General features: G+C 42.5%; 1 protein-coding gene across 1 annotated transcript in view; it reads right to left on the bottom strand.

Moving 5' to 3' along the window:
* LOC148518647 (multiple coagulation factor deficiency protein 2 homolog) overlaps positions 1-12353 on the bottom strand; it is a 23868-nt gene extending 11515 nt beyond the window's left edge. Inside the window, exons 1-2 of the mRNA XM_088477458.1 lie at positions 12196-12353; positions 3909-3995 (exon numbers count right to left, since the gene is read on the bottom strand). Coding sequence (XP_088333584.1) covers positions 3909-3995; positions 12196-12353 — 245 coding nt within the window. The remainder of the gene's footprint in view (positions 1-3908; positions 3996-12195) is intronic.
* Positions 12354-14180: the final 1827 nt, after the last annotated feature.

Here is a 14180-nt window from a genome sequence, read left to right as displayed (position 1 = left end):
TTTTTTGACAGTCACAATGTTGACAATGAGTTTGTCTGCAGCGCGATGTCAAGCAGAGTATGCCAACATGGTACTAATGTTAATTAAAGCAATGTAGCCATGTTAACAATCTAAGTTTGAACAGGATGCTAAAGCACTGTATATTTTGTTTTGTTTATTCTGTACTAGGGTACTCTGTATTGTATTATGATCACTGGGATACTCTCTATTGTATGGTGGTAACTGGGCTGCTCTCTGTATTGCATGGCAGTCAATGGGCTGCTTTCTCTATTGTATGATGTCACTGAGATGCTTTACAATAGTATGGTGGTCAACTTGATGCCCTTTATAGTGTTTTATTACCAGCATTAAGAGTTTGTTAAGCCTGGGTAGTAGGAGTTCTCTAGAGCTCAGAAAGACTGGGATGATAGACACAACTTGTCCTTGTGTCTATGTCAAATGAAATATGGTGAAAAATTAAGCAATTTTACAAATACAATAAACATAGAATTGAGTGTAGATTAAATCCAGATTACCAGAAAAATTTATCTTGTATTGAACATGTGGGATTTTGTCACTTTCATTCCTGTCTTTCTGTGCTGTATTATACTCTTATCTTCTATTACCCATATATAATTGGAAGGGATTTTAAACATCTAGTAGTGGAGTGGCGTGGATCTTATTTACCTATAAATTTGCCAAGTCTGTCTACATCTGTGTTTGCCCCATCTACAGTTGATTTGGGGGTCTCTTTCAGATTTTTTTTCCCAGGGCCACATTAACTTCCCAATCTGCCCCTGTATGCAGCTCAAAATACTGGTACAAGTTGGTGCACATGTTCAGTGCTACAAATGTTACACTAGACTCAGATTCTGGAGGGGTAGAGTTGGACACCATTGCATAAGAGCCACATAAATATCTTTCCTGAGCAGGTTGGCATTTATGGATTTAGGTTAGGAAAGACACCTATTTCTCACACAATACTTATTTTCCAATTATTTAAACTTCGATTGCACTGGTATTAAACAGGAGAAATTGGTGTACTTTATTTAGGGGTGTTACTTTATCTGGGAGCCAACATGTAATATGTGGTAGATTTTTATCACCTAAGCAAACTTCAGGTCATGGGGGTGTCCCAGTTTTTAAATGTAAAACTTAATAGGAGTCCTCTGCCATGTTGCTTATAATACGACAATAGAAACAATACAAACAGGGTGTTAGAAACAGCAACAGACCAGTGAATTGCTCATGTTCTCATCAGAAATAATGGACTGTGTACAATGTCCAACAAAAACATCTGACAAGTGGTTCCTTTAAATTGAACACCATATTTTTTACATAATAAAGTACAACAAAGGGGCTGATGTAAAGGTGGATGTACATGTCTTTCTTCGGTGCAAATTGTGCATTTTATGTACTGGGCACATGCACAAAAGATTCTAACTCTTCCATCCTTATGTAGGTTTAGTCACATTTTACGTTCATGACTCATTACACTTAGGTGTAACAGGGAAAATAGGGTGTGCAAGCATTTGCCGATTACAGCAAGTACATGGTCACACAAATGCAGACCACAACATATGCACCTGTCAGGAGACGTATTGCCACAACACATCAGGAGACGTATTACCACAGCATACACCCAGATGCACCTGTCAGGAGACGTATCACCACAACATACACCCAGATGCACCTGTCAGGAGACGTATCACCACAACATACACCCAGATGCACCTGTCAGGAGACGTATCACCACAACATACACCCAGATGCACCTGTCAGGAGACGTATCACCACAACATATGCAGCTGTCAGGAGACGTATCACCACAACATACACCCAGATGCACCTGTAAGGAGATGTATCACCACAACATACGTCTCCTGACAGGTGCATCTGGGTGTATGTTGTGGTGATACGTCTCCTGACAGGTGCATCTGGGTGTATGTTGTGGTGATACGTCTCCTGACAGGTGCATCTGGATGTATCACCACAACATACACCCAGATGCACCTGTCAGGAGACGTATCACCACAACATACACCCAGATGCACCTGTCAGGAGACGTATCACCACAACATACACCCAGATGCACCGGTCAGGAGACGTATCACCACAACATACACCCAGATGCACCTGTCAGGAGACGTATCACCACAACATACACCCAGATGCACCTGTCAGGAGACGTATCACCACAGCATACACCCAGATGCACCTGTCAGGAGACGTATCACCACAACATACACCCAGATGCACCTGTCAGGAGACGTATCACCACAACATACACCCAGATGCACCTGTCAGGAGACGTATCACCACAACATACACCCAGATGCACCTGTCAGGAGACGTATCACCACAACATACACCCAGATGCACCTGTCAGGAGACGTATCACCACAGCATACACCCAGATGCACCTGTCAGGAGACGTATCACCACAGCATACACCCAGATGCACCTGTCAGGAGACGTATCACCACAGCATACACCCAGATGCACCTGTCAGGAGACGTATCACCACAGCATACACCCAGATGCACCTGTCAGGAGACGTATCACCACAACATACACCCAGATGCACCTGTCAGGAGACGTATCACCACAACATACACCCAGATGCACCTGTCAGGAGACGTATCACCACAACATACACCCAGATGCACCTGTCAGGAGACGTATTACCACAACATACACCCAGATGCACCTGTCAGGAGATGTATCACCACAACATACGTCTCCTGACAGGTGCATCTGGGTGTATGTTGTGGTGATACGTCTCCTGACAGGTGCATCTGGGTGTATGTTGTGGTGATACGTCTCCTGACAGGTGCATCTGGGTGTATGCTGTGGTGATACATCCAGATGCACCTGTCAGGAGACGTATCACCACAACATACACCCAGATGCACCTGTCAGGAGACGTATCACCACAACATACACCCAGTTGCACCTGTCAGGAGACGTATTACCACAACATACACCCAGATGCACCTGTCAGGAGACGTGTCACCACAACATATACCCAGATGCACCTGTCTGATCAGCTGAGTGCAACTTGATCCCTCCTGGGCTGAGGCCGTTGCCATGTATTTGCATTATTTAACTTTATTTGCAATTGGTCCGTGGCACAAAAGCAGATTTACATAATTTTTTAAAGGGGAAGATAATGGACGTTTGTATTTAATTGAACTTCATTAGTATTTAGAGGTGGACTGTAGGTCCTAGTGCACCTTGGATGCCAGGGCATACTGGCACATGTGGTTGTCCAAGTACCAGCAGACTCTGGCAACCATTAATTCTGGGCATGACAAGCTTGCTGGGACCTCTAATTCACCAGAAATAAACACTTTTTTAATTATATATATTATTTATTATACACCATATCCCACAGCCAGGGGTGCCAGGGAATAGCCCTAGTGCTATTAGGTTATTCCATATTGTTTTGGCATGTCCCATCACTCTAAAGAATAGCTCTGTGCTATATAGCCAATAGCACTGGTGGGCAAAGTGATGTGCCAATAGCGGCAGCCTAGTACTGATGGCACTCACGCCACCCTTCATTTCCTACTACATTATTTAACAAGGAAACTGCTGCACGAGGCAGAGGGATCCGCGCAGTGTTCTTTCAATATGTCCTGGCCCCCCCTGCATTTACTTCCTATAGAGTTGGCCCCATTTCATGTTTGTAACAAACTATGCACAGGAAGCAAATTGCCTCAGTGATTATACTGGTACTGTACAGTATTACGGATGTATTGTATGGTAACTGGCCCACAGCTTCCCCATCTCTATCTATGTTACACTTGCTCTTTACCAAACTATCCATTCATTTGAAAGGAATCAATGTTTTCCTACTGATCCCCCCAAAGTATGTGCCAAATGAAAAGCCCAGAATAGTTCAAAGAACAATTGACCAAACTCACGTGAAGTAATAAAACTCAAGCTCCTCTTCTGAAGCTTTATCCAGGTCAATATCTCCCAGCTCATGTCTCAGATCCTCTTCTAGATGACTAAACAGTGACAGAAGCATGTTATTACTAATACTCACAAGGGTCTTTAGGCTCATACACAGGGCAGGGTGTTAGAAAACAATGCTAAATGTAGACAAAACCTTGGACTGGCCTTTAGCAGAACGTTCTCTGCAGAATAATGTGATGCATACATGTTTCCTGGGAATTCTACTAAATTGTACAGACGTTAGCACTGGTGACATTATATTGATGCATCACGTGTGTATTTACAAGCCCATTCCCTTACATTACATGGGTATGAGAATTTGTGTGATTATCAGGCTCTCTTATCAATAGACAAAACCTTTAGCTGTGTGGTATACATAGAGATATTACAATTATTTTGTAGGGACTTGATACATATAAGTGCAGCATTTCATGTCTAACATCTTACACTAACTAGACTGGAAAGGATGTGCATTTATACATTCATGTTACTGCGCAGGTAGTGTCTCTAGGACTGTGTGCGATTATTAACAGGAAGGGAGTTGGTGTTGGCAGAGATTACATTACAGCAAGGGTACGGATCCTATTTATATGGTACCTGGGATATTGTCGTAAGAGTACCCGGAGTCCCATATTTTGTAAAATGTCTTTATTGTGTTATATATTCCATATTGGATATAAACCAGATCTAGTTATCTCCATGCTGTCTGGAGTTGGGTGTGCTATATTACATTGACATGTTATATTAAATGTTGACATTTATATCCTGTCAACATTGCTAGAACGCAGATAGTTAAAATGTCGATAATGGGATTTTAAATGTAAGCCTAACCCTAACATTATGTGTCAACATTATGGCTAGCAACATTCGCAATGCCAACATTGACTGTCAGTTACAACATTGTGATTGTCGACACTCTGATCATGTCAACATTATTCTGGTGATATTCTGAATGTCGACATGAATGCATATCCTTAGTTTAACCATTCAATGTTAATGCATAAAGTGTGTCGATCTTAGGGTTTCCAATCCCGGGACATTTTTTAACACCCAGGATTATAATTATTAAATCTCAGGTATTTTGGGATTCAAAAACACATGGTGGATTGGGAAGGGGGTAGAGGGATAATACTTACTTTCTTGGTTCAGGTTGCATACCCAATTCTCTCAGGTTCTCCCAGCTACCCATAGAACAGAGGGAGTCCCATGATGCAACTGCACTCAGTAACGGACAGGCTGGGAGCATGCTGTGCAGTGACATCATCATTGCGTGGCAAGCTCACAGCCAATCAGTGACTGAGAAAAGCCACATCACAGGACTCAAGCTCTTCTACTACAGCTGGGTCTGGGAGAGGACCGGACAGTGCGCCCACTGACAAGAGAAGCCCCTTCTGAACACCACTATGTGAATAAAGTCAGTGTAAGGGGAGAGTGGATGAGGGAGGATAGCAGGGGGGGGGGGGGCATAGAATGGGGTACAGTAGGCAGGGCCGGATTAATAATGGGGTGGGTGGAGCTCCAGCTCCAGGCCCTCCCATCAAAATAGGCCCACAGGATCCGTTGTGCTGCGGTAGACATTACATTTTTATTCCCTGTTACAGCAACACAGCCTGCTTGCCAGCGCTGTCCAAAGCCCTGCCCACTTAAACCCCACGGGACATCTACCTTCCTCCCTCTACGATTCAAACAGATAGTGGGAAACTAGCCTTCCCTGTGCACTGTGCAGCCACCTCCGCGTCATGTGATGTCACACCATGTGACATCACATAGATACCGCCGGCTGCTGCCTGTTGCGACCATTACCGAAAGCTGGCTATGCCGGGATCTGCTCTCAGTAAAGACAGCCCAGCCCGGTGATGTGGTGTACTGCAGCTGATCATCGGGGACGGGATGTCCTCCAACCTGAGCCTGAGGAGCTCTGAAAAAGGTGCTTTATCTGCAAGTGGCACTTAGAGAATCTTTTGAATGTTATGTTCCAGGAGATATATACTACACTGCAGACTGTATCTAGTGTATATACACTTTCTCTGTAGATATTATGTGTATATATATATATATATATATGTGTGCACGTAGATATATAGATATATATCTGTAACATATACACAAACACACATAAATATATATATACACATCACCCATGTGAGTGCATGGCCGAGTATCTCCGGTACCCGGCGCCAACATGCTTAGATGGAGGGAATAGGAGGCAGCTCATCTTTGGGGGCGGAGCGGCTGAGGTGACCTAGGCTTTATATATATATATATATATATATATATATATATATATATATATATATATATAATGTAGGGGACAGCACTCCAGGACTTTAAAAATCAAATATTAATTTTTTTAGGTTTACATAGCCAAAAATCACTGCAACGTTTTCATAAACGAAAACACCGTCATCAAGGATTGATAACTGGTGTATCCGTACATCAAAACATGACAGTGATTATTTGTAAAATTATAAAAAATATATATTTGATTCTCAAAGTCCTGGAGAATTATCCCCCTATACTATATTGCATGCAATTCTCAGCCGAACAGGGCAGCAACACACATTCATTTTTTTTTTGTATATTGAGTGTTGGCCAAAAGTGTGTGTGTATATATATTGATATATATATATCAATATATATATACACACACAGACATATATATTGTATATATGTATATGCGTGGCACTTAGTGACTCTTATTTGGATCTCACTATTGTGTCTAGATATAAAATCTCTGTATAGCTATTAATAAGGTAACATCTTAAGTAGAGAGATGTCACGTTCATGATATAACTAATTGACACTTTCACATTTACATCATCATTATGTGCAATTTTTCTTTTTTTTGCCAAGTGAAGTCACGTTAACAAGTGGTGTTTCCCTTCTGTTTATTTGCAGACTCTCACAGTACACTATTGATATAAGTGAAGAGAGGGTGGAGATTGAGGTTTTTGAGGGTAGGCGCTAGTCACATCCCACAGCACAGGCCACACCCCCTGTACAGACAACACCCTCACAACACTGGTTACACCCCCACATCACTAATCACACTCCTCCCTCCCATGCTGGAAACACCGCCTCCTGCGGCAGACAATAGGCCTTCCTAAATTTCAGCTCCAGGCCCATGTATACATTAATCTGGCACTGGATGCACACAGCAGAAAATTATAAAGTGTAACATGACGAATTAGACCTGTGACAGAGATTAGGGTTACCAACAGGACCAACTGTTGTTTATGTACCTACACATTGCAGATCAGTGCTGGAGGCAGTGTGGACAGTGTGAGGAGAAATGTGAGGAAGTCTCTCTGGGACCAAATACCACCTAAAGTAGATCTTATATGAGGTGATCTCGATTTATATTATCTAATCTGATATAGAGTAAAAAACCCACTTCAAAAGATCTACTCCTAGACCAATCCTGCCAGTTGAGCCCCAAGCAACAGGACCACCCTTCAATTTAGCCACAGACTTGGGTGGGATTATTTCTGGATCACCTTAAAATATAAGCTCTCACGAGCAGGGCTGGAACTCCCTCCTGGTTTTCCCTTGCACCATCCATGTGGCCAGTGCTCCTTATTCCTTCAGTAACTCTGACCTTGTTCTCTCACCCATACATTGGGTATAGGGTCAAGGAGTATTGCATTGATTCTCACCTATGACTCGCCGCAACTTGCTCGTTAGCTTCATTTAGTTCCCCAATCCTTACCCTGTTCGCTCTCCTTCCCTGATTGCGGTGTTATTGTAATACTTGGTCTATGGTCAGCTAATGTTTACTGTATTTATGCTCTGATACTTTATTGTGAAAAGTTTCTTTGTTAAACTGAATGGCACTGCATACATTGTGGTGCATTATAAAAAAAAATATATAGATAATAGTGTGGAAGGAAGACCACACATATAGAAGGTCACCTACCATCTGCATTTTTCACCATGGTTAACACGAATCCTATTGAAGTAGATTTTCAATCACCGTACCCTTTTTGACACATGCACTGCAATATTTGGTCAATTGCCAAAATCTGCGATGATATTGCAGCATATATGACCAGCTGTAGAGAGATCTAGGTCAGGTAACTTGCAGTTATATAATGGGTTGTGAGACTATGGGCGAGATGTAATGGGGTGCGAGTTTTGAAAAAGTGCGAGCATAGAGCTTTACTCGCACATTTTCAGAACTCACCCTATGTAACAGGGTGTGAGAACATGCAAACTCACATGTTTTGCACACCCCTGCGACAGCAAAACACGCATCCAGATGTTTTGACATTGTGAGCATAGAACTCGGGCAATGTAAGAGTGCGAGTGTTTCACTTGCACATCACTACTGCCTCAAAACTTGGAAAAAAAACCCAGACCTGCTTTAGGATAGCGAGTCTAGCATGAGCAGGTCTGAGCAACACAGAAAGAAGCACAGATTCTGTGTGTGAAAAAAAAAAATAAAAAGACGTGTATCCCCTTCCCCACAAGCATAACCAGACCTGGGCTCTGTAGAGCTTGTCCTGGTTCTTAAAATACAGGGGAAAAAAATGCATAGGGGTCTCCTGTATGTTAAGAACCAGCACAATGCTCAGCTGAGGCGGTCCTGGTTGTAGAAATACAGGGAACAAAATGAGTAGGGGTCCCCTGTATTTTCCATGACCAGCACTGGACTCTTTCTAGCGGGGGGAATAATGCCACAGCCAGGTGAACCCTTTCACCAGGTCCCCTGGCCAAAGCATTTAAACCTGACTTTACAATATAGTGTATTGTAAAGAATACATGAGATATTGTCTTTAGCTGGCAAACTACAGGTCCCAGCAAACCTCCCCCGCATTATGGTACTTGGATAACCACAAGTACCTGAATGCGGGGCATTACGGGCCCACTGGTACCTGTAGTTCACCTGCAAAAGAAATATTAAAAGTAAACACAAGACACACACCGTGACAGTAGTTTTATTTAAACATACATGCACACTCACCTCATCTAGTATCCCTGAAGCAATTCACGCCCACTTGTCAAAGAAGAAATCCACGGATATCTGTTAAAAAAAAAAAAAAAAAAAAAGAAATTCTATGCTCGCCTTTTCCTATGCGTGCATCACATCCTCTTCCTTTAATGTAGGTATCCATGGGGTTGAAAAAAAAAAAAAAAATGAATACGAGATACCAGTACAGACAGGAGGAAGGATATGCTTACACATACCCTTCCTCCGTGCGAATGACTGGGACCCACGTGCCCAGTCATTGCAGGAGTCGCCAGCCAATCAGTGGGCACTTCCGTAGGAGCTGCCCGCTGATGGGCTTACCGCGCACAGCCAGTCTCCCCCATAGACTTCAATGGTGTGATATCTCCATTGAAGTCTATGGTGGGAACCGCTACATTGTAGCTAATGATGTAACCGCAAGGTTAATTTGGGTGAATCTTGAGGTTACATCATTGGCTACAATGTAGCGGTTCCCACCATAGACTTCAATGGAGATTTCACACTTGGCTAGCGGCTCCTGCAATGACTGGGCACACATGGGTCCCAGTCATTCGCGTGAAGGAAGGGTAAACATACCCTTCCTCCTGTCCGTACTGGTATTGCGTATTAATTTATTATTTTTTTTTTAACCCCATGGACGCCTACATGGAACGAAGAGGACGTGGTCCACGCATAGGAAAAGGAGAGTATGGATGTTTTTTTTTTCCCAGGGATCCGTGGATTTCGACTTGGACAAGTGGACATGAATTGCTTCAGGTATACTAGGTGGATTGAGAGTGTGTGTATGTGAGTGTGTCAGTAGTTTTATTTAAACATTCATGCACAGTGTGTGTCTTGTGTTTATTTTAATATTTGTTTTGCAGGTGAACTACAGGTACCAGTGGGCTCGTAATGCCCTGCATGCTGGTACTTGTGGTTCTCTATCTACCAGCATGCAGGGGAAACTTGCTGGGACCTGTATTCCGCCAGCAAGAGACAATAATATAATCTATTCTTTACAATACACTATACACGATCAACCTGGCACCCACCGTAAAGGGGCGCTGGGGGGTCTCCAGCTCCCCAGGGATCCCCAGCCTGGGCTGAAAAGCTGTCAGGTTTAATGCTTTGGCTGGAGGACCCGGTGAAAGGTTTCCCCTAGCTGTGGCATTACTCCCCCAATAGAAAGAGTCCGGTGCTGTTTATGGAATATACAGTGGACCCCTACTCATTTTGTCCCCTATATCTCTACAACCAGGACCGGCTCAGCCTAGCCCAGTGCTAGTTCATAAAATACAGGGGACCCCTACGCATTTTAGGAACCAGGTCAAGCTCTTCATAGCCCGGGGTTGGTTATGCTTGTAGGGAGGGGAAGCACATCACATTTTTTTTTTTTTTTAACACAGAAGCCTTCACGGATCTTATTGATCTGTGAAGACTTCTGTATAACTTGGTCCTTTTAATGCTAGTCGCATTAAAAAGTCTGAGTTTTCATAGGAGAAAACTCACCAGTACTCACCTTATGTAATAGCCTGCTAACTACTGAGTTTGAGGCTATTACATTTGGTGAGTTTTGAGACAAACTCGGACCTTTACATGTGCAAGAAGGTCCGAGTTTGTCTCATACAAAAAACTCGGAGCCTATTATATCTCGCCCCCAAATGTCCCAACTGCTTAAACAGGGTGTAATTTCTCAACAGGTAGAGAATTTTTGGTTGTCTATTTTAATTTTTTTTTATATAGCACCACCATATTACGCAGCACTTCAAAGAAAATATTGAATCATATCATTCCCTGCTCCACAGTCTTAATTCCGTACCAGACACAGGTCCTCTTTGTTCTAAACCAAATTACTGCTAAATTTCTTTTGGACAATTTACTACAATCCAGATACTGACATAGTTGACTGTATCTTCTTGCAGCAGCCTATATTTTCCATACATATAATTTGGAGACTGTATAACTTATGTTAAAACAAGAGCATATCTACCACAATGGCAGACACTGTAGTTGTGAATTTAGTACAGACAAAGGGCCCGATTCAGACTTGGGAATAGAGTGAGATATCTCCCTCAACTGATCATCTTGGTGAAACCATGCTGCATTGCAGGTGGGGCAGGTTTAAAATGTGCGGAGAGATTTAGATTTCGGAGGAGTGTCTCCAAACGGACATCTAAATTGTAGAGTAATAATAAAGATGTGCAGTATTTGTGGGCCACATGCAAAAGCAGCCTGTATTTACCCCACATGTAAAAAAATGTATGTATTTACACCCCTTGCATTGCAGCATGGTTTGTCCAGGTTCACAGTTGAGAGAGATATCTCATTCCATTCCCAACTCTGAATCAGACCCAAAGTGTGAAATCAGGCATTGTAGAGAATGCCTAAAATGTGTTTAAGGTAATGTAGGAAGTTATATTAGGCTGTGTACACACTTAGCGGCCCGCCATTGCGACGCCTGATGGTGCCAATGAACGATATATCGGGCAGGCTCTGGTGAACGATCGCCTGATATAGCGTTCACCGGCACCATTGACCTTACCAGCGTTGGCAGCTGGGTCTCTCCATCGGCCATGCATGCAGACCGATAGAACTAATCCAATGAAGGACCATCAGGAGCGTGCAAAGTTGGGTACACACTAGACGAAGTGCCCAATATGTCAGCCCGATCGGCCAACATATCATCTAGTGTGTACCCAGCTCTACTTTACCTAGGAAATGTTAATGCCAAATACATATTAGGCAATGTGGAAATTGCAATACCTACCTGGGAACCACTCAGTCTACCAGGATTACCTTATGCGTTTGTTTTCCTGAAGTATCTTAAAACAATAGAGGAAGTGGCTTATAATTTGATTGACATGTTCACTCATGTTGCAGCACCACCCATCTTCCAGTCAGACAATGGAAGACTGTTTGCTAGTGGCATTTACCAATTTGTTACCCACTTTGCTTAGGCATTGTGTAGAATGCTTAAATGCTTTTAAACAGTTTCTTCATTTCCCACTTTGCCTAAAAACTTCAGTAAATTTACACAGTGCCTGTACTTCCCACATTGCCTGTAACACACACTAAATCCATGTTTCAACACAATTCACCATATTTTCACTCATTAGTCAGTCACCTTATTTATACTACTGAGGTTAGACCTCTGCAATTCACACTAACTATTTATACGTTTAAATACATAGTTGCCATGTAAACTGCATTACCCATAAATTCCCTCCCCTTGGAAAGGCTCATTTCTATACATTACTGTATCTCACTACAATAACGAAATGACAGTCTGTTCTGAGCCAACTTACTGGTGGTCGGTGATGATAGTCTTATTGTGGAAAGCGTCTGAAGGAAATTGGCCTTTTCCGGATGCTGTTTTATCGTCTGGTTGTGCTTTTACAAGACTCCAAGACAGAAGGAACAAGAGCCCCATATAGATGAGTAAACTCCTTCCTGCTCCCTCCATGATGAAGGTATGAACACAAGTGCTGAATTGGCCTTATAAGCAGCTGACTGACTTCCCAGGGAACGTAACAGCATGGACAAGGACTGTTCACTAGATGAACATTAACCTCAGAGTGTTTTTTTATTTCCATATCTGTCAGACTAAGTAAATTCATGCAAAGTTCTCAAAACACCTATCGTTCTCAAACTGAGCGGATAAGAACATTCACTATATAATAACAGAAGGCACAGCAACTCAATTGGGGATGTAAACCAGCGTTTCCCAAACTGGATCTTCAAAGCCCCCTAACCATCCAGGTTTTAAGAATATCAATACTGGAACACAGGTGGCTTAATTAGCACCTCAATCAGTTTGCCTTAACTATCTGTATTCATGAATGGATATCCCCAAAACCTGAATTGTAAAGGGGCTTTGAGAACTGAATTGGGAGTATAGAAGATTGTTTACATTAGCGTTTCCCAAATAAATTATACATCTGCAAGGAATGCAAGACAAGGCCCACAAAACCCCTCATACTATATACATCCATACAACTCACATGGAGAATGACACAATATACCCTGTTTGTAGGTGCAGTGGGCACTGTCAGGACACTGCAAAGCTATGTGGCATAAAAGGACAAGGAAAGTGGTAATCTGTCATCAGGTAATAAACGGCCTCTGTGAAAACCATAAAAGATTATGTTCATCCTTTTTTGCAGTGCTACAGTGAAAGAAATCTGGATCCAAAGTGCAGCATTCTCATCTGTACAAAACACGGTCCTTACCTATGTCAGGCAGCATCTGAGGGGACATCCAGAAATGCAGTTCAGTTGCAGCACCCACCCGAAGAGTACTGTACATAATAAAAACCATGCCCAAATACTGCAAAAATAGGGTAGGAACAACATAAATGTACTTATTGACCATCTGGTGCTTTGATTTCTTTTTGTCTGGATGGAAAAAGTCCATTATTGTAGGAGATAAATTATATATTTTATGTAGTGGATTTATACCATAAATACACAGTCAACAATATGAAATACTTCGTTCTCAATTTTGTGGTAGTCTAGTAATACAAATTCTACTTATTTTATAAACGTTATTTTTATAAAGGCACTGTGTAATATACAGTCAGGTGCATGCGTGAGACCTGGATAGCGACAGGCAATCCGTCGCTCCGGGTCTCGTACCAAAAGGGGGCGTGCTGTCGTTGTTGAGTGACAGCACGCCCCCTTTGGTGGGCAGGCTGGGGGAGTGGCTGCCCAAACGGAGGCGTTCCCATGTGAACAACTCCGTTTGGGGGCGGCCCCACTGACATCACAAGTGATGTCAGTGGGAGAGATTTCGGCTCTTTTAGAGCCGAAATCTCTCTGGGGCTAGCGGCCACGAGACCCTACCACAAGGGTCTCGTCGCAAGCCCGATGGTCGCGATGGTCTTGACCATTGCGACCATCTTCCTGGCCGCTCGCTATAGCTGTGGGTGGTCACCCAGAGCTATGCGAGCGGCCAGTCAAAACGTCCGGCTCTGAATAAGGGCCTGAGTCTCAATTCCTAACACAATGCTTGTTTTCACAAGGAAACAAATATCTATATACTTACTAAAGAAACTTAAAAAACACAAAAGTACACTTAATTAGAATTTATTTTGGTTTTGCTTTGTGCTCAATGAGTAAAATGGGAAAACAGACAAAAAAACCTCACAGAAAACTAAAATAACCAGTAATAAATGAACGCTTCAAAATCGGGGGAAAAAAAAAAAAATGCATACAAAGTACTTGCAATTAACAAAGACTGCATAGTAATTAACAATTAGAAACAATTTATAAACAGGTTTTTAAAAGTTAAA

This window comes from Taudactylus pleione, unplaced genomic scaffold (genome assembly GCF_031769625.1).
Source record: "Taudactylus pleione unplaced genomic scaffold, aTauple2 ptg000201l, whole genome shotgun sequence".
Taxonomy (NCBI): domain Eukaryota; kingdom Metazoa; phylum Chordata; class Amphibia; order Anura; family Myobatrachidae; genus Taudactylus; species Taudactylus pleione.
The sequence above is the reverse complement of the archived record's forward strand: the minus strand, read 5'-3'. Positions and strand labels throughout refer to the sequence as shown.